Source organism: Panthera tigris, chromosome D3 (genome assembly GCF_018350195.1).
Source record: "Panthera tigris isolate Pti1 chromosome D3, P.tigris_Pti1_mat1.1, whole genome shotgun sequence".
In the NCBI taxonomy this organism is placed as follows: Eukaryota; Metazoa; Chordata; class Mammalia; order Carnivora; family Felidae; genus Panthera; species Panthera tigris.
The window spans coordinates 17,829,043-17,850,520 of NC_056671.1; the positions used below are offsets into that span (position 1 = coordinate 17,829,043).

General features: G+C 47.1%; 1 protein-coding gene and 1 long non-coding RNA gene across 4 annotated transcripts in view; one reads left to right on the forward strand and one right to left on the reverse strand.

Moving 5' to 3' along the window:
* The window catches only part of LOC102964281 (SV2 related protein), a 60,398-nt gene extending 58,019 nt beyond the window's left edge, over window positions 1-2,379 (reverse strand). The window contains exon 1 of the mRNA XM_007092329.3: window positions 2,193-2,379. Within this exon, the coding sequence (XP_007092391.3) occupies window positions 2,193-2,379 (187 nt within the window). The remainder of the gene's footprint in view (window positions 1-2,192) is intronic.
* Window positions 1,946-16,916, forward strand: LOC102964567. 3 transcript variants are annotated; one of them, XR_006210080.1, is made up of 6 exons: window positions 1,946-2,481; window positions 7,520-7,653; window positions 8,070-8,253; window positions 10,045-10,222; window positions 14,821-14,922; window positions 16,383-16,916. It is a non-coding gene; the product is annotated as an uncharacterized LOC102964567 (long non-coding RNA). The 3 variants fall into 3 exon arrangements; XR_006210078.1 differs by lacking the exon at window positions 14,821-14,922 and having other exon boundaries at window positions 1,952-2,481; XR_006210079.1 differs by lacking the exons at window positions 8,070-8,253; window positions 14,821-14,922 and having other exon boundaries at window positions 1,958-2,481.
* The last annotated feature ends 4,562 nt before the right edge of the window (window positions 16,917-21,478 follow it).

Genomic DNA, 21,478 nt, shown 5'->3' on the forward strand with positions numbered 1-21,478 from the left:
CCACCACCACCATTATCTTTGCCACCACTAATATCATTATCATCACCACCACCACCATCATCACTATCATCACCATCATCACCATCACCATCCTCTTCATCACCACCGCCACCATCACATCATCAGCACCATCACCATTATCACCATCACCATAATCACTATCATCGTCATCGTCTTCATCACCACTGCCACCATTACCGCCAGCACCACCATCATCATCATCACCATCACCACCACCATCATCATCCTCTTCATCACTAACACCATAATCCTCACTATCACCATCACCACCACATCATCACCATCACTGTCATCACCACAATCATCACCATCACCATCACTACTACCATCGTCACCATCCTCTTCATCACCACCGCCATCACTGTTGTCACCATCATCATCATTTGCTATCATCACTATCATTCTCCTCCTCCTCACCATCATCATCCTCTTCCTACCATTATCATCTTCCTCTTCACCATCATCATCACCATCACTTCACCACCATCATTACACTATCATCACTATCACCACCAACATTATCACCATCATCACCATTACCACCATCACCACCATCGTCACCACCATCATCACCACCATCACCATCACCATCATCACCATCATCACCACCATCACCACCATCACCATCATCACCACCATCATCACCATCACCATCATCACCACCATCATCACCACCATCACCATCACCATCATCACCACCATCATCACCACCATCACCATCACCATCATCACCACCATCATCACCACCATCACCATCACCATCATCACCACCATCATCACCAACATCATCACCATCATCACCATCATTACCACCATCATCACCATCCTCTTTGTCACCACCACCATCACCGTTGTCACCATCACCATCATTTGCCATCATCACTATCATCCTCCTCCTCCTCACCATCATCATCCTCTTCCTACCATTATCATCCTCCTCTTCACCATCATCATCACCGTCACTTCACCACCATCATTACACTATCATCACTATCACCACCAACATTATCCCATCATCACCATTACCACCATCACCGCCATCGTCACCACCATCATCACCACCATCACCATCACCATCATCACCATCATCATCACCACCATCACCACCATCATCCCCACCATCACCACCATCACCATCATCACCACCATCGTCACCACCACCATCATCACCACCATCATCACCACCATCATCACCATCATCACCATCATTACCACCATCATCACCATCCTCTTCATCACCACCACCATCACCGTTGTCACCATCACCATCATTTGCCATCATCACTATCATCCTCCTCCTCCTCACCATCATCATCCTCTTCCTACCATTATCATCCTCCTCCTCACCATCATAATCACCGTCACCTCACCACCATCATTACACTATCATCACTATCACCACCAACATTATCACCATCATCACCATTACCACCATCACCAACATCGTCACCACCATCATCACCATCGTCACCACCATCATCACCACCATCATCACCACCATCACCACCATCACCATCACCATCATCACCATCATCATCACCATCACCACCATCATCACCACCATCACCACCATCACCATCACCACCATCATCACCAACATCACCAACATCATCACCACCATCATCACCATCATCACCATCATCACCATCATCATCAACATCATCACCACCATCGTCACCATCATCATCATCTTCATCAACATCATCACCATCACCATCATCACCACCATCATCACCACCATCATCATCAACATCATCACCACCATCATCATCATTGCTATCATCATCAGAATCCTCTTCCTCCTCATCATTCTCCCCCTCCCCCTCCTCCTCCTCACCATCATCATCACTGTCACCTCACCACCGTCATTACACTATCATCACCATCACCACTAGCATCACCACCATCACCATCATCATCATCGTCGCTGCTGTCCTCAGCTGAGTGTTGTGCAATGAAGCAGACTGGCAGGGATTGTGATGTAACCTTATCTGCTGGAGTCAGCCATGGAGGCCTGCCCACACTCCCAGTGTCACCTCTGGGCCCTCTGGGCCCTCCTAACTGTCCCTTCCCTAGATACCTCTGAGAGTGCTATCTGGGGAGGTAACGCTGGCACCTCAGAGCCCCTGGCTGTGGCCCAGGCTGACATCCCAAATGCAGAGCCCCCTCACCGTCAGTGGGATTGGCAAACTCCTTGGGCACAGCTGCCCCATCGTCCAGCTCGACAGCCTCTAGGCCCGTGCGGACCCCTTCAATCTGGACCTCATGCTCTCCCGAAGCCGTGTCATCCTCTGACCTGGCACTCTCGCCCGTGCGACGGAATTTCACCACCCTAGAGAACAGAGCAAATCTGGTCATGATGGCTAGAACTTCCCTTCAATGCCCTTGCTGAACAGCTCTTGTGCCCAAGACAGGTGAAAGGCTTTTTCTCATGGTCCGGAGAATCGAATGGATGTGCAGGTAGGGGGTGGCATTTCCATCCAGTTGGACTGGTGGGGGGGTGTGTGTGACAGCTTTAAGAGTTAATGTATCAGGGCTGCCACGTACATTTGTACAGGTTGGGCACTGCACAACTCCAGGGGGACCCTATACACGAGCTAGGCTATGTGAAAGAGGATATCTTTGCTGTAGATGTAAATACTGTTTGGAATCACACGTGTTTCGGAATTTAGACTCCTCTCTCTGTGTCAGGGGTAACAATTTGTGGTCACCTAAGGGGTGACATTATGTCCACAAAAAAGTTCCCCTTACAGTCTTTTTTTTATAGTTAAAGTGGATGCCCAAGTTTTTTAATTGGGAGAAGTACTGTAGAAAGCCAGATTCTTCATGTCCCTTCAAAAAGTAGAGTGTCTGGGGCAGTTGGCTGGCTCAGTCAGTGGAGCATGGGACTCTTGATCTTGGGGTTGTGGGCTCGAGCCTCATGTTGGGTGGAGAGATTAGGTAAAAAAAAGAGTGGAGCACTGGTCACCTGGGGCTCATCTTCCTGTAAGGGAGCCATGTGGCTCAATCTGGGTAGTGGGCTCCCCGTAGATGGGACCCACACTCCATGATTGATCACAGTCCCTTTCTCTCCAAATTACCTCCAGCCTGGAGGGTCTTTTGCCACGTGTACCCGTTCTCTGTTCCTCTTACTTGGCACTTGCCCCTTTTGGCTGGTCTTGTAGGCTTTCGCGTTTGAGACCCACGGACTCCGCTCTGCAATACATTCCTTCAAATGATACTATTTCTTGTTACTCTGGAAAAGTCTTGGTTTCTCTGAGCGGCGATCTCTTCATCTGGGGCTCAGCAGTAAAATTACCTGTGTCCTTCCATCTCCCTCACTCCCAAACACAAAACTCCTACCGTCCGCCAGCCCTGTGGTGGGTTTTGGGGTCACGGTGGGGACAGAACAGAGGCGTCCCAGCCAAGGGTCACGGGAGAGAGCGATGTTGAATGAGTAATGCCCGTTGCTCTTAGGGCTTTGAAAAAAGAAGTCTGGGAAGTCATGAGCATGAAGGCCTAGAGGGCAAATTTGGGCAATGCTTTAAAAAGCTAAAAAAGGAGGGGCGCCTGGGTGGCTCAGTGGGTTAAGCATCTGACTTCGGCTCGGGTCACGATCTCATGGTTCACGAGTTTGAGCCCCACATCGGGCTCTGTGCTGACAGCAGAGACCCCTCTTCAGCTCCTCTGTCCCCCCCTCTCTGCCCTCCCCCATTGGTTTTCTCTCTCTCTCTCTCTCTCTCTCTCTCAAAATAAATAATAAACTTAAAAAAATAAAGAGGTAGAGGGGCGCCTGGGTGGCTCAGTCAGTTGAGCGTCCGACTCGGCTCAGGTCACGATCTTGTGGTCCATGAGTTCAAGCCCCGCGTCGGGCTCTGTGCTGACAGCTCAGAGCCTGGAGCCTGTTTCGGATTCTGTGTCTCCCTCTCTCTCTCTCTCTCTGCCCCTCCCCCGCTCATGCTCCATCTCTCTCTGTCTCAAAAATAAAGATAAACATTAAAAAAAAATAAAGAGGTAGAAAAGAAGAAATATCTAAGTAAAACATACTGTTACTATTATCATTATTAATTGTCGCACGATCCCCTGTATTTCACCGAGAATAACTGGTGCTCTGGCATAGAAGCAGGGGGAACACGTCCTGCTTACGAAGTTGGAGAAGAGAAAAAGCAGATGAAATCACAGCGAGTTTGCAAATACCTGAAACACCACTCACGGACAAGGCTGGGCTTGGAAAGCTTGAGCTGTGAGGCTCTCCTGGGGCGGACCTAGAACACAGGGTTTGCAGGCTGGTCTGGTCTGACTGAAGCCTGGAGCTCTCACTCCATCCCGTCTAGCATCACCACCCCCGGCTGGCAGCACCGAGCTTACGTTCCGTGCCTCATTCTGGGTGTTGTTTTCCAAGCGCTCGGATCCGCACAACGGTCGCGGTTGGGATCCTTACCAGCCCTTTACTAGACCAGGAAACTGTGGCCCCAGAAGTCACGTGACTCGCTCACAGCCATGGCTAAAGTGACACAGAGCCAAGGTTCAACTGCATTTCTGTCAGATCAAAACCTTGCATTCCCGGCCAAAGACGGGACGCTCTCTCTCCAAACCCTTCTATTGCTCCCTACCTACTCTGACGTTCGTTCCATAAAAAATTTATGTTGAAATATTTAAAACATATGCAAGCGTATAGGTAACAATGACAGAAATATTTTTGCTCCGCTGTCCAGCTTAAGGACCGAACATGACTGTCAGGTTGCACGACAAGATTGCCAACGTTTGGCCATAATTCAGTGGAAGCTGCCGTGACTCCTTTCTGATTTCCTTCTCCCACATCTTCCTAGGTAACTCTCTTCCTTGATCAGGGGTCTTTACACACGTCATTAGTTGATTTAATCCTCACAAAACCCTGAATGGCAGTGACTCTTATCATCCCCGGCCGATAAGATATAACAGTCTCTCTGAGCCTCAGTTTACCTCCTCTATAAATTGGGTGTGATAATTGCATCATGAGCCGGATGCCTGAGACACAGAGCCTACGGTGGGATTCTCTTCCTTTTCGATTGCGGTAAAACACACATAAAATAAAATTTGCCATTTAACCACGTGTAAGTGTACAATCGTATGGCATTAAGTCCATTCACATTGTTGTCCCACCATCACCACCGTGAATCTCCAGGGCTCTTCCTCCTCCCGGTCTGGAACTCTACCCACTAAACACTAACTCCCTGTTCCCCTCTCCCTCCAGTCCCTGACACCCACCGTCCCACATTCTGTCTCTATGAATTGAATTTTTCTACGTGCCTCACGTGAGTGGAATCGTCCGGTATTTGTGCTTTTTGTGACCAGCTTCTTTCACTCAGAATCATGTCCTCGGGGTTCATTCGCGTCGTAGCACGTGCCAGAATGCCCTTCCTTTTTTAGGGTAAATAATATTCCATGGTATGGACATACCACAATTTTTTTTTATCCGCCCATCATGGACGCTTGGGTGGTTCCACCTTTGGGCTGTTGTGAATAACGCTGCTGGGACCGTGGGTGTGCGTGTATCTGAGTCCCAGCTTTCCCTTCTTTTGGTTCTATCCCCAGAAGTGGGATTGCTGGACCATAGGGTAATCTTATGTTTAATTTTCTGAGAAACCTGCATATAGGTTTCCACAGCAGCTATACCAGTTTATATTTCCATCATCAATGCACAAATGTTCCAATTTTCTACATCCTTGCCAATACTTAACTATTTCTTTTTTCTTTTCTTTTCTTTTTTTTTTTTTTTAATAAAAGCCAGCCTAATGGGTGTGGAATGGTATCTGGTTGTGGTTTGGATTTGAATTTCCCTAAAATTGAGCACCGATTTGTTGGCCATGTGTGTATCTTTGAAAACATGTTCAAGGCTCTTGTCCATTTTTAAATCAGGTGTATTGGGAATATATTCTGGATATCAATGCTTTATCAGATATATGATTTACAGATAGTTTCTCCCTTTACACAGGTGGCCTTTTCAACTCTGTTGATTGTGTCCTTGGATGTACACAAGTTTTTAATTGTGATATGGTCCAGCCAGTTCCAATGCCATGAATCTTTTTCCTTATATTTTCGTCTAAGAGCTTTTTATAGGGTTAGATCTTTGATCCGTTTTGAGTTGATTTTTGTATATGCCATAAGGTGGGGGTCCGGCTTTTATTTTGCATGTGGACATCCAGTTTTCCCAGCACCATTGTTTGAGAGGACCGCCCTTCACCCCATTGAATGATCTCGTCAAAAATCACTTGACCGTTACACATGAGGGTTCACTTCTGAGCTCTCTACTCCATTCCCTTGGTCTATATGTCTTTCCTTAGGTCAGTACCACGTTGTTTTCGTCGCTGTCGCTTTGTAGTGAGGTTTGAAATCAGGAAGTGTGAGACCTCCAATTCTGTTCTTCGTTTTCAAAATTGTTTTGGCCGTTCTGGGTTCCACGGGATTCCGGATGAATTTCATGATGAATTCTTCGATCGCTGCAAAAATGAGCTGGGGATTCTTGCGCGATGATTTGTTAAGGAAGTACTTCCACTGGGAAGTGAGGGAGGCAGGACAAGGCGGGGATGTGGTTTTTGCTGAAATCTGATCCATTGGGGAACTCTGGAGTGGGAATTATGCCACCGGGATGGTCCCACCCACAGGTCTGGGGGCTGGGCTCGCGTCAGTCATTGGCACGTCACCGCAGGGGCGGAGGGCATAGCCTCCTAGGTGTCCCCAGGTGAGGCGGCTCCCCTCAGCTGAGGGCACTCTTCAGAGCGGACCGCAGCTGGGAGCTATAAGCAGCCAAACCTAATAGCACCTGGGAGATTCACCAGCCTGGTAGAGGGGATCTGGGACCGGCACCAATGGTACCTGCTACAAATAAGCCCCTCCAGAGTTATTGTGCAAACAAATTTAAAGCACTGTGCACACCTCGAATTCCCCTCCCTCAAGCTTCTTAGATACTAGTTCTCAAACCACAGAGCTGTTTTTACTGAGCACTTGCTATGTGCTAAGAGCTATGCTATAAGCCTTTTACATTCTCGCCTGTTACCCTGACCATTAGCCTATGAATTAGGTACCGCTATTATCCCCACATCACGGATGAGGAAACCGATGCCCAGAGAGGTGAAGGCACTCATCCAAAGTCACACAGCTTGAAGGAGCTGAGGCCTCAGCCGGGTTGGCGTTGGTATTAGAGCCCTAGGTCCTAATCACTGGGCATCAGTTTCTCTCCCCAGAGAGAAGGCGTCTGGGGAAAGAAGGTGATGCCTGAACTGAGCTGGCCTACATGTAGGAGACGTGCCAGGCAGTGGGAAACGATGTGTTCTAGAGCGGGAATCAGAAGGCACAGCTCTATTCCAGCCTGGCTGACCACTTCCCAGGTCATCACACTGCTGCAGGGCGTTTTAGCTGGAGTCTTTGAACCCCTACAGGGCTGGTCACAACCCTGATGGCCGGGGCCCCACGGCCAGAGGGTCTGATTCAGAAGGTCTCAGCTGGGAACTGAGATTTTGCATTTCTGACACGTTCCCAGGTGGTGCTGCCGTTGCTGATGTGTGGACTGATTTCATGCCACGGAGCCAAACAAACGATTCTGCTGCGCGCCTGCCCCATACCGATCAGGAAACAGTCGTGCCGAGGATGGGAGCCCCTACTCTGTCGGCGGAGGTGGGTGTCTGCAGCCCCTCTACCTCGTCCGAGAGGCCCAGGACCCCTGTGATACAGGACAGATAGATGCCCCTGCCTGGAGCCGGGAGGCAGGTGTCCCCTGGGAGCAAAGGCCTTGGGCCCGGAAATCTGGTTAGAAGCTGGGGTCTGGGGCTTTGCTGAAGCAGCAAGAACACTGTTTTCTTCTGACCAGGCATTTCTTTGGGGGTAGCTTTGGGGGGCATGCTGAGGGAGACCACGGGATTGTTCTCAGGCCAGTGGCGTGCCCATAGACTGAATCTCAGCTAAAACCCCCCAGGCCATAAGGATGTGTAGCATGTGACGATATCCAGGGTGTATATGCGACCAAGTTCAACCTGCCGATGATGAAATAACAGGCTCCAACATGTTCTGAACGTTGAACAATCTGCTCTTAGGGCTGGTTTGAGAGGTCGATAGCCCACCGCTGCGTAAGAGTCCTCAAATCACCAACACCTGCCACAACTCAGATGGACGTTGAAACGTGAAGCTGGGCGAAGGAAGCCAGACGCAAAAGTCCGCATGTTGTATGATTCCATTTACGTGAAGTATCCAGAATGGACCAGTGCATTGAGACAGAAGGTGGATTAGCACTCACCGGGGTCTGGGAGTGGTGGGGGAAGGGGGAGTGGCTGCCTGATGGTACCGGGTTTCCTTTTGAGACGGTGGAAATTCCCTGGAACCAGATAGAGGTAACTGTTGCGTGCCATTGTGAATATATGCCAAGTTCACTGCCGCATGAGTCATGAGAGCCCCAAAAGGTGGGAGCGACCCAAGTGTCTCTCAGCTGATGAATGAATGGATAAACAAAACGGGGTCCTAGCCACACAATGGAATACTATTCAGTCTTATAAAGGAGTGAAGCGTCGATCCGTGCTACAACACGGACGAACCTTGAAAACACCATGCTAAGTGAAACATACCGGTCGCAAAAGGACAAATATTGTATGATTCGACTTTCGAGATGCTTGGAGAAATCAATTTCACAGAGACAAAGGAGAATAGCAATCGCCAGGGGTGGTGGGGGCGGGGCTGGGAAGGAATGGAAGGCTCGTGTTTAAGGGGGTCAGAGTTGCATTTTGAGAAGACGAAATAGTCCCGGAGACGGAGGACGGTGTTGTTGCCCAACAAGGCGAGTGTATGTACACTTACAAATAATTAAAACGATAAATTTTGTTTGTGTATTTCACCATCAAAAGAAACCAACCCCCTTAATCTTTAATACTGCCATCGATGTTACTGGAATCCATTTGTTCATTTATTCAACAAATATTTATTGAGCACCTGCCTCGTAGCAAGTCCAAAAGTACTACTGGGGTTTCAAGGGCGAGCCAGGCACACTGAGGTTCCTTCCTGCTGGGCTCATGGTCTGCTGCTGGGGAGGGAGGCGGGCATTGAAAAAGGTGTGTGTGCCCACACGTAGCTGTCTTGCACATTGTGAGAAACGCTACAGATAAGTGCCGTGAGGGGCGGCTGGGTGGCTCAGTAGGTTAACTGTTGGACTCTTGACGTTGGCTCAGGTCATGATCTCACGGTTTGTGAGTTCGAGCCCCGTGTCAGGCTCCATGCTGACAGCTCGGAGCCTGCTTAGGATTCTCTCTCTCCCTCTCTCTCTGCCTCTCCCCTGCTTGTGCTCTCTCTCTGTCTCTCTCTCAAAATAAATAAATGAACTTTTTTTTAATGCCTTGGGGGCACCTGGGAGGCTTAATCAGTTAAGTGTCTGACTTCAGCTCAGGTCATGATCTCACCGTTTGTGGGTTCAAGACCCACATCAGGCTGTGCTGAGAGCTCACAGCTGGAGCCTGCTTTAGATTCTATGTCTCCCTCTCTCTCTGCCCCTCGTCCTCTCACACTCTGTCTCTCTAACAAAAATAAATAAACTTAAAAAAAAAACAAAAACTTTGAAAGGCTAGCTAGGGACGTGTGCGAGGGTAACATTTCAACTCTGCAACCCTCTGAGTAAGGGGTGGTATTAAATGGGAAGGAATTTCAAATAAGTGGGACTTCCTGTCCCTAAGAAGCAACCCCCACATCAGAAACATAAACAGTCCCCTAGGTATTCATGGAAGATAGAAATATAGAGAAGTATTAGAAAAGGGAAAGAAATGGACATTTAAAACATTTTTTTTAATGTTTATTTCTTTTTGAGAGACAGAGCGTGAGCGGGGGAGGGGCAGAGAGAGAGGGAGGCACAGAATCCAAAGCAGGCTCCAGGCTATGAGCTGTCAGCACAGAGTGCGACCCGAACCGGGGCTCGAACTCAGAGACCGTGAGATCATGACCTGAGCTGAAGGCGGACGCTCAACCGACTGAGCCACCCAGGTTCCCCGAGAAGGAAATGGACATTTACATGTGCCATCACCTCATTTTCAGGGATGAAGGGAAGATGAATGGATCACCCTTGACTCCGAGGTAACATCGCAGAGGGAATGACCATGAAGCCCAACAATCTCCTCGGGATCCTGCTTGTATCGTATCCTCTCCTCAAGGACCATCCAAGGGCTCCACACTTCTTTCTGTGACTAAAGGGACCACTGCAACTCTGGGGAAGGTACTCTGTGATAGCTTTCAAAATGTTCAGTGCTCTGTGCTCCCACACAGAATTATGCTGCTGGCAGTTTGTTGCAGGGACAGACGTGAGAAGGCAATGGCTTACGATACAAACAACGGCTGATAAGGGTTGTTAGCCTGCCGGGTATCGGGTGCCATACCTGTGCTCTGCACTGATTACCTTATGTACTTTTCACCGTCACTAACCCCATTTCACAGATGAGGACAGTGAAGCCCAGAGGGGCCAGGAGCTGCACGAAGGTCAGCCAGCAGGTGTCTAAGCCAGACTTTGGTAAAGCCATCTGACTTCAGAGTCCCCACTCCCAGCCGCTCTGCTATATTCTCTTCTGGTGCTGGCATGCTGTGTGCAGTAATCATCAGGAGGGGAGTAATTACATAGATTATGGTGCCTCCACTTAAGAGAATGTTTAAAAAATTCTGTTTGTTGATCCCTATCATAATATCTCAACCATCCAAGGGTCCATCAGTGGACGAACAGATCAACAGAGTGTGGTCTGGACATACAGTGGAATATTATTCAGCCGTTAAAAAGGAGAAAATTCTGACACGCTACAACATGGATGAACTTTGAAGATATTATGCTAAATGAAATAAGTCTGGCGTGAAAAGACAAATATTATATGAGTGTGCCTATACGAGGGGGCCTAGAATGGTCAAATTCACAGGGACAGAAGGTAGGATAGCAGTTGCCAGGGGCTGGGGGGAAGGGGGATTTGGTGTTTAATAGGGACAGAGTTTCAGCTGGGGAAGATGAAAAAGTTCTGGAAATGATGGTAGTGTTGGTTGCATAACAGCGTGAAGGTACTTAAGGCCGCTAACCATATGCTTAAAATTGTCCAAATGGTAAATTTTATCTTACGTATATTTTGCCGTAAGAAACACACACCCACACATACACACACACACACACACACACACACACACACACACACAAGTTGATCTCTAAGAGCCAACAGGAAAAGATTGTCAGGGTTCGTTATTAAATATGCTAGAATATGGTTACGTGATCTAGGTTCTTTGCTACTAAGATTTAAGTGTGGTCTTGAACCAGGGGCCCCAGCATCCCCTAGAGGCTTGTTAGAAATTCAGAGTCTCAGGCCCTGACCCAGAGCTACTGAATCAGCATCTATCTGCATTTTAGCCAGGTCCCCAGATAATTTGTGTGCACCTTTGTTGGACAAACGATGCTATAGAGTATTCTTCCACTGTGCTGGACGTTCTGGAAGGATACATAAGAAATCACAGACTGGTTTCTTCTGGGAAGAAGGACTGCACGGAAATGGGGACTTTCTGGATGGGAAGGACATTTTTCTACTTTTCATTTTGGACCTTTCTAACGTTTGCAATTTTAAACCTGCACATCTATTGCTTTTGTAATATAAGTAACAACAGCAACTCTTTCCAGAGCTCTTGTTGATAATGTGGCACCTGCTAAGCACGGTGCAGACACTTTCATCTGTGGAATGGGAATGACAAGGAGCTTGCAGGACCCCTATAGAGGTTAACTGAGCTTGACGAAGGAACGGGAAAATCACGGGCATTGAGTTAATGCCACCTTCCCTCCACCTGGTCCCGCTCGGATCGCCTTTCTGCCTGAGCTCAGAGGACACTGACCCTTGTGAAATATGACCTTGAGAAAGTGACTTAGCTCCCCGCAGGTTTAAACCAGGATCTGCTCACATTCCCACTCCGGCAAACCCCAAGAAGCCAGCGCATCTTTCTTTATGAAAACTTGTTTTAAGACAGACATAAAGAGAGACCTTTGACACTAAATGACTCTCAGAAAACCAGACTACATTTCGACTCGGTCGGGTTCCTGAAAGTATTTATCAACTCTCTGAGTCAAGACTTCCCAAGGGGGGAAATGTGATAGGAAAGATAAAGAAAATTGCAATGACATATGTTAAATGTATGAGGGCTTGGAAACAGGTTGGCTTACAAAATTTCTTGGCATTTGTTGTGTATATACAGCATGTAATTTACCAAAATAGCAGGGAACATTTATTTCACATAATTTTGCTATTTAAAGAAGAGAAGAACTTGAGGAAATGGCTGTCAAAAATCTTATTTGTACCATCATGTAATTCACTCTAGTTCCTTAAATTAGGGTCTGAGCCTTGGTTAGGGTATTTCAGATACGGAAGTTTTTTCTCTTTTCATCTGAGCTTCTGGGCTTTTATCCCCTGAGTTAGCGAATCTACCAGACTGAAAAGGAAGCTTACACCTCACTGTGATTTTCACAGGGTGGCAGATAGTGTCCCGTCATGAAGAGACATGGTCTGTCCTAGGGAAGAAGGGAGCCCAACTCCGGCAAGCAGACTGACCTGTGTTTGGATTCCTTGTCCATGCCACTTAGTTGCTGTGTGACCCTAGGGAGGTTACTTTACCTCTCTGAGTCTTGGTTGCCTCCCTGATTGGATGGAGATGGTAATTCCCACCTCACAGGGTTGCCAAGGAGATGAAAGGAGTCAATATAGACAAGAGTGTCTTGCACAGCCCGGCACAATCATTCGGTAATTTCGGTGTTTACTGAGTGCTGACGGTGTGCTGGGTGCTGGGATGCCAAAGGCACAAAATAGATGTGGTCCCTGCCCTCATGCTCTAGTTGGTGGGTGGGTGCTCTAGTTGGGGAGATGGTAAGCGAAGAAATTATAATACATTTGCCAATGAATGGATCTTGAGAAGGAAAGGAAAGGAGTGGGAAGGTAAAGAATTGGCAGAAGGAGGAGTCAGAGTAGACCTCCCTAAGGAGGCTGAGATCAAGAGGGCAAGGAGAGTTGGGCACAGTTGGAGAGAGGGCAGGGAGAATGGCTGGTGCAAAGGCCCAGAGGCAGGGCCAAGGCATGGAGGTCACAGAGACAGGCCGAGTCATGCAAAGCGTTGGACACCACAGTGAGGACTTTCCACATTATCCCAAGACCCAGGGGATGCCATTGAAAGGTTTCAAGCAGGCAAGAGAGAGTGGAAGATGATCAGAGTTGAGTTTTGAGAAGATCACTCAGGCACATGTTTCCACAAGAGGAAGAACAGATTGTGGAGGGTGGTTTAAAATACAGGTTATAATATTATTGAGGGAGAGCAAGACCGACGGACCAGGAGACAACTGTTGGTAAAGAATACACTCTGTTCTCCCAAATCACAAGAAGAGCCTGCCACACCTCAGGCGCCATATGGGGACGCACCTGAGTTGGTAAAAAGGCAGGGAGGGTGAGGGGGAAAGGTGGGCAAGAGCCCTTATCCTGGTTTCCACAGGAAGGAGTAGGCGAGTCCGGGTAGGCGGGCTGAGGTTTGAGTAATTTCAGTGTGGATAATCTCAGCAGGTTCTGGGGCACAGGGGGTGCTTGGTACTTGGCCTTGGGGTGATTAGGACAGGTGGATAGTGGCTCTGGGTTGGTTACCTTGTGTACGAAAAGTGCACTGGCAGATGAATCATGACTAGTTAATTCCGGAAGGGACAATCCCTCCAGGATCAGCAAGGCCCCAAGATGCCAAAACACTAGAATATAGAAAATAAGAGGCATGTTTAACACAGAAAGATGGCAAGGAAGGAAGCAGGGAGACCAGGGAGGTGGCTGTCCAGTTGGCTGTGTGAGAGGTGATGGTGGCTTGGATTAGGGGGACTAAACCGGGGAAGGGGGTGGGGGTGAAGCTTTTGTTATTTGTCCTCCCTACCCACCCCCCACCGATGAGTAGAGGAAGACCCCTTCCCTGAGAGACCCATCTACAAGGCATAACAAGTGTCCACTCGTTTGGGGAACTCAGTCGGTCAGCGCTGAGGACCAGCATCCCTCGGTTTTGTCCCACGTGCTCAGTGGCGTGGCGTTGGGGCTTCTTAGGAATCTGAGACCAGATTGGCCAATGGGATTCGATACCGTGGGCCCAGTGCAATGGAGATTGCCGAGGTTATTTAAAAATGGACTCGCTTTTTGTTTCCCTTCGAGATAAGACCTGGGCACTCCCTGAGCCGTGCGATTCGGGAAGCGTCTTCTCAGGAGCTGGACCTCTGTCTTCAAATATTTCAAATTTAGGCACGTGAAAGATGGTACTTGTTCAACTCGGACCCTGAGACCAGAGCTTGAGCTTCTGGGGATAGAGGAGAGGGAAGCAGATTTCAGCACAGCATGGGGAGCCTTCTTAGGCCAAGAAGTCCAGAGATGAAAAAGGCTGCTTTCGAAGGCAGTGGGCCTCTCCTTTATGAGAGACGGTCTAGGAGAGGTGGGTGGGTATCCACGAGTGGACCTAAGGGTAATGATATTTAACACGCAGCATTTCAGCACACCTAAATGCTATATATACTTACAATCTTCTATAATCTCTTCAACAACCCTGGGAAGGAGGTGTTATTAATATGCCCAGTTTATAGCCAAGTAAATAGAAGCTCGGGGACATCACATCAATTGGCTCAGGATCCCTAGAGAGAATATAGTGTACTACAGTCCCTGGCCGGAGAAGTTCCACAGCCCACAGTCTTAACCAATTAGCCGATGCTTCTCTGCGGCCAAGAACACCCCTAGGGAGCTGATTAAAATGCCAATTCCTGGGCCATTCTCCTGATTTAAGGTTTGTGCATCTCTGCAGGGTAGAGCCCAGGGATCTGAATTTTAATAACCCACTGAGGGTGGCCACAGATGTTCGAAAGCCACCGCTCGATGCCCTCCTGCCCTGGGTTGGGGCGATAAGGTATGAGGGGTTGGATGCAATGGCCTTTAAGATCCCTTCCATTCCAGAATCTCTAGACGTCCATAATTAGAAGAAAGCTTAGTTCTCCGTGGATTTTAGTTCTCTGTATTTTCCTACCACCTCCATCGACCTGAATAGCATTGACTTTGTTCCCTGGGTAGTGGACCACTAGCTTATATTCTGGACAAAAGGCCACGATCACAAATAAACAACGGTTAACATTTATTTAGCCCTTACTCTGTGCAGGTAGCTGTACCAAGCACTCGAAACTGGGGCCTGGAGAAGAAAAGATGGCCTTCCAGTTTAGCAGGAAAGTCAGGATTTGGATCCAGGTCTGCTTGAGTCGAGAGCCCCCACACTTGCTCATTCTGTGCCATGGCCTCAGTGGAGGGGGGGCAGGGAGCAGAGAGCTGTGCTACACCTTTCCAAGTAGTTTGTCTTTGTAACTGACTCATGCATTCACCCAGCAAGCATGCTGTCAGGACCTTCTCTGTGTCAGACGGAGCTCTTGTCCTTATGGACCTCATGGTTTTTTTTACCAACAGTAAACCGAGGGTGGAAGGAGGCGCATAAAGAGCACGTACTAGGGTCCTGACAGGACTAAGGTCAGAGGAAATGAGGTTGGAAGAGAGACCCAAAGATGAGACACTGAATAATTTATTACCTAAACTAAAACACTTGCGAGCAGTGGTTCTCATCGGGGCACAGTTTAGTCTCTTAGGGGACACTGGCAATGTCGGCAGACATTTTTGATTGTCACAACTTGGGGGGACAGGTTGTGACATCTAGTGGGTAGAGGCCAGGGATGCTGCTAAACATCCTATAATGCATAGCCACGCCCCCCCCCCACCAGGTACCATCTGGTCTGAAATGTGAACAATGTCAAAGTTGAGAAACCACGTACTACAGAGTGAAAGAGATATGATTAGTAATTATCGCAGAATAATTTCCATAAGCCAGGATGGTACGAGGCACCCATCTAGGGAGCTTAGAATCTTAAAGCTGAGAATGCCTCTCAAGGTGGCCAGGGGAACCCCTTAGGTCGCAGGAAACTAAATACGCTGCCTAAGATCACACAGTGATTCACAGTCAGATCTGCATAATTCTTTAAGACAGACGGAGAAGAGATTCACAGGGGCTGGAGTACCACTCTCCGGGCCAGCAGACCCTGCGACAATCCTCCCTAAAACCTAAGATCACCCAAGCAATGGCCTCTTTGCAAGGGGACATTCTTTCTTTGGCCTCCAGATTGTTCCCCTTTAAGTCACTGAAACACATATCCCCTAGAGGTAAGGCAGGCTGGCATGTGTTTGAAATGATGGGGTGTGAGCAGCTTTGAACTTGAGGTTTTAAAAGGTTTCGGTGGGTTGACCTTGAGGATCCCTAGGCTATTAAAACAACTCTCTGCTTTTTGCCTGAAGTGAGTAGATAATGAACTCCCGTCTCTCCTCCTTGGCCAGGAATCTCCCCCTTTGGGGAGCATTTTCTTCGTGTTCTGAGAAAGGAGACCATGGCTTCCAGGTGATGTTGGAGGATAAGGGAAACAAATCTAGAGTGAAGGAAGACCGATAACGCCAGCACCATTCGCTGAGCCCTAACTCGGAGCCAGGCACTGAGCTAAGAGCTTCCCAGAGATGACTGTTCTGATTCTCACTCACAACAGCCTTGCCCTGCAGATACGGCCATTATCCTGACTTGACGGAGGAACACCCAGCGTTTGGGAGATGAAGTCACTGGCCCGAGGCCACCCAGGTGTTCGAACCCACATCTGCCCACCTCACAGCCCACACTTTTACCCCTGCTGTTGCTGAAGCTCAGGAGAAGTCAGTGGAAGCTTCATTGAGGTAATGCACTTGAGTTTAATCTTGAAGACAAAGTTGGTAAGAAAGGAGAGAGGAAGAAAGTGAACTGGGCAGACACAGTCTGAAGTTCCAACTCCTTGTCACACACTACAGGGGCCCCGTCTCTGCCCCTCCCTTGCTCACGCTGTCTCTCAAAAATAAAATAAACATTAAAAAATTAAAAAAAAAAGACAATTCTCATAATTACTGTGCAAGATGTGTTCAAGGTCTGCCTCTCCTAGCACTAGACCAGTGTTGTCCAATATGGTAGCTACTAGCCAGATGTAGCTATTTTTTTTTTTAATTTATTTATTTTGAGGTGGGGGGAGGCAGAAAGAGAGCGCGAGAGAGAATCCCAAGCAGGCTCTGTGCTGTTGATCATGCAGCTTGACAACGCAGGGATGCAGTCTGTGAGATCATGACCTGAGCTGAAATCGAGAGTCAGATGCTTAACCGACTAAGCCACCCAGGGGTCCCCACATGTAGCTACTGAGCAGTTGAAATGTCATCGGTGCAACTGAGACACTGACTTTTTCAAATTCTGCGTATTTGATTTACAAATTATATTTTATGCTATATACTATACTATAGAAATGATTTTACGTACAAATTGCATAATTTAAGTTTAAATGTAAATAGCCACATATGGTTAGTGACTACCATATCGGACATTGCAGCTTAAGACTGTCACCTCCTTGATGGCAAGGGCCATGTCTATCTTATTCAGTCGTAGAATCCCTTGTACCTAGGGTGGTGCCCAAATGAATGAAATGAGTGAATCAATCAATCACCCAATCAACCAATGTGGTCTGCAAAAGTTGCTTTCAAGAAATCATCCTAGAAAGGAGAGCCCCAGAAAAGTCTCGCACAAGGACACGCAATAACGCAGAACTGGATATAAAATCTCAGCCTCCTGAATCTCCTGTACACGGTGCTGCGCCTGAATGGACAGCAGGTGAAAAGCAGAGGTTGTTTGGAGCCTGAAATGAACCATCCTAGAGCCGTGTGAAGGAGCTTCCAACTGCAAGGCGGGACTGTTTTCTTAGGCATCCTTATCCCCTTTCCCCCTCCCCAAACCCTGTAAACTACTTAGTGGCTTATAATCTATTAACACTTGGCTTCCCATGAGACTGAGCCTGTTCCAAAGTTCACTCTTGCCAACCCTCTACAAGGCATTCTGATTTTTTCTTTAAACCATATTGCTCTCAGGAAATCTGTTGCCTGCAATCTGTGCACAATATACACAGGGTGTGGTTTAAAAAACATCTAAGTCGTGATTTGTAACCCACTCAGATTCACGTGGCTGTTCCTTTTACTTCACTTCTTTTTTTATAAATAGTGGTCAACACATTTCAGGGCTAATTTTGACTTCATTCAAATTGCAGATTACAGTTTTGAAGCTTTCAGCATAGGGAGCCTCTATATATTTTTATAAATGATTTTTTTTAGATGTAATAATAATATCAGTTAGTATACGTCAAATGCTTTGTGTTTGCCAGGCATTCAGCACACGTCATGTCACTGGATCATTACAGCAACTCTGTGAATCAAGTACTATTATGAGCCCCATTTTATGGCTGGGGAAATTCAATCTCAGAAAGGTTAAGTCACTTGCTCAGAGTCAAATAAGCAGAAAGTGGCAAAGTCAGGATCTGAACTCAAGGCTGTCTCACTCAAGAGCCAGCGATCTTGGTACACAATTTGGCCTCTCTAATGGATAATACATGTATTTATCTGTTAAAATATCAGGGAGAACAATCAAGAAACTTAACCTGCAGTTTGGGAAGAGAGAGACTTACTTTTTATTCTTGAGCTTCTTTTTGAACTTTATTTATCCTCCGTACAGATTCTATTAGTGCCTTATATTGTACATTAGTATAAAAAACTAAATTTTAAATTTTAAATAAATAGAACCCTCTGATTATTTTTGCCTTCTGTTTTGAATTGAAAGAATTGTCACAATAGTGTCATGTCTATACCTGAGTCTCTGAGTAATCTGCAAAGTTCACATGCTCTGACATTTTTTGAAAATTTATCTCAGTAAACTGCAGATCCAATATATATTGTATTCCTATTCTAGGTACTAGATTTCATATTTCAGTTTCTGAATTACTTTTTATTCTGCGATAATAGGTTGGTTTTTGGACCTATTTATTTTCAACGAAAGTGGTATGTTTCCCTTAAGAGATTTACACTCAGATATGAATATTTTTACGTATTCATACATTGACCTCTGGAAATTCTAACACTGAGCATCCTTTAGCATTTGTGAAATAACCCTACATTACATAAGATACCCTGTTTGTGGATCAATTAATAAAAACGTAAAAGAATAATTAAAATTTTAAAATGAAAATTAATTTTACACTGATTGAGAAGTAAACATTACAATACCCTTCAGGTTTCAGAGCCTCAGAGAGCTGTATCAGTCACACTAAAAGTCACTTGGGAGAATTTCTCGATGGCTTAGAGAGGAAAAAAATTTTTAAGTCAAGAAAACACACGTATACTAACAATGATGTATCCTTTCCAACAAATCCAAACAATGTCTACTTGTATCATCCAAATAGCTGGTGCTTCTAAAAATTAAAACAGAAATCCCTGTTAATGCCCCATCTCATAGTCTTGGGATTTGCTTAACAGATCACCATCGGCTTGTAGTAGGAGAAATCCGTAAGCCCCCTCTACAAGGCCCCTGTCCTTTCCGTTGCTTGGTTTTATTCCCCCAAGATTCTCAGAGCAAATTTGACATTCCTTACAAATTCCCATCCTCTAGCTTTGTATTCCTGATGTTCTTGAGGATAGCCATCGACAGTGAGTCCCACTCTAGCTGGCTGTTACAAAAACCTTTTCATTCAGAAGAAGGCAAGAGGTTTCAGCGACCGTGCACAGCCCTCTCATTCACACACTTCATAAACAACAAGACTTTGCCCAAGCCTCCCCTCTAGGAAGGTATTCCGGCTTTTTAGACACCACTTTGCAACATCGGTATCATTCCCTTCCCAAAGACCTTGCAGAAAAATTAGGGATTTCACAGCCTTGGAGAAGGGCTGGGAAAAACCGATGTCATTGCATATGGACTCATCAATTCCGTCCACATTTCAAAACAGCAGCTAACGCTTTCTTAAAACACAGACCTCAAAAATCCCTTTAGGATCGCGAGCAATTAAAAGGGAAAACATAACACCCCTTGTTCCCCATAAGACTCTGACGGATCTGAAAAATAGAACTGAATCAGAGATACAGAGGCTGGGCTCCTGGAGTAGGAAAATGGCTTGTCTCCTCTGGGCCTAATTCTTTCCTCTCAAACAGTTCCTTTTCAATTCAAGAAGCCATGCAGAGATGCCCCCTTGCAGGTTTTCATTTTTTAAAGGAAAGCCTGTCTGCCTCGCACTCGCCCCCATGATACTCACGGCAGCTGCCTGAGCTGGAATAAGTCCTCCTCCATGTCCGCGCTGCGCCAGGACGAGCCCTTTTCATGGCCCTTACATGGTGTTGGTGGATGGCTCGCGGTCGGGGTTTCAGCACCGGGGTGCTGGACAGCTCCCGCGCCGCTTCCTCCCTCGGCGGCAGCTGTTCGGGGGAGGGAGCCGCCGGGGACCAGCCCACGAGACAAAGCCGCCGCCGCCAGGAGAGTGGGCGGAGAGGAGGAGGCGGAGGGCAGAGCAGGCAGCGCGGGGAGAGGGGGCGGGGAGAGCCCTTCTGGTTAGAGGAATTTACAGGCTCTCCGTGGTTGGTGATGTTTTACTGGGTGCCTATAGGGCACACCAGCCTGTGAAATGGCTGTCGAGGTACCAATGAGCGCTCTTCGGCTGACACCGCCTCTCTAAATGTTTATTTGTAGGGATTCGTTTATGTTGTTTTCAGTTCGATATTCTTGAAACCCAGGCTGGTATAGCACACGAAGGGAATGAAAAATGTAAAGACAGTACGCGTGAGTTAGGGTACTGTTTATTGAGCACCTACTGCATGCCAGGCATTGTAATAGGCACTGGGGCATATGCGAGACGACAAGTTAGGCATGTCACTGTCATCAGGGGGCTGCCAGGTCCAGTGAAATGAATCAAGAAAAAAAAAAAGTTAAATATGAGAAGGCCAAAGAGCACTCACTTCATTCATTCGGCAAGCATTATTGATTTCTATAGCCCTGACACCGGGGAATCAAAGATTAATAAAACCAAATCCCTGCCTTCAAAAATCCTCCCTCTCTGTTTCACCATTCCCTTCCTGCTAGAATAGCTGCCCTATTTAGAACTTAAGCTCCATAAAGGTTTGCTGATGCACCCCAAGGGCCTAGAACAATAAAACTTTATTTATGGGCACTGAAATTGGAATTTAATATCCCTCACTAAACTCAACCCCAGGGTTTTACATTGTGTGCACTCAATAAATGCTCCTTAAACTGAAAACAAACTGATCTTTCATTCAGGTGAGTAGGGATTCAGTATCTATTGTAAGCCATGGAAAGCCAGGGAAATGGTTTCTATTAGAGGTGGCAAGTTGGAGGCGCCCTGGTAGGGTGTCCAACTCATCCTGGTTTACCCAGGACCCTGAGTTTTCGCACTGGAAATTCCAGGTCCTGGGAAGCCCTGAGTCCCAGACAAATCTTGACAGTTGTTTACTCCACAACTGTAAGGTAGATCCACACAGAGATGTGTTGTGAGTAGTCTGAAGGGTTAACAAGAATACTTTAAAGATAAAGATTTAAAATTATG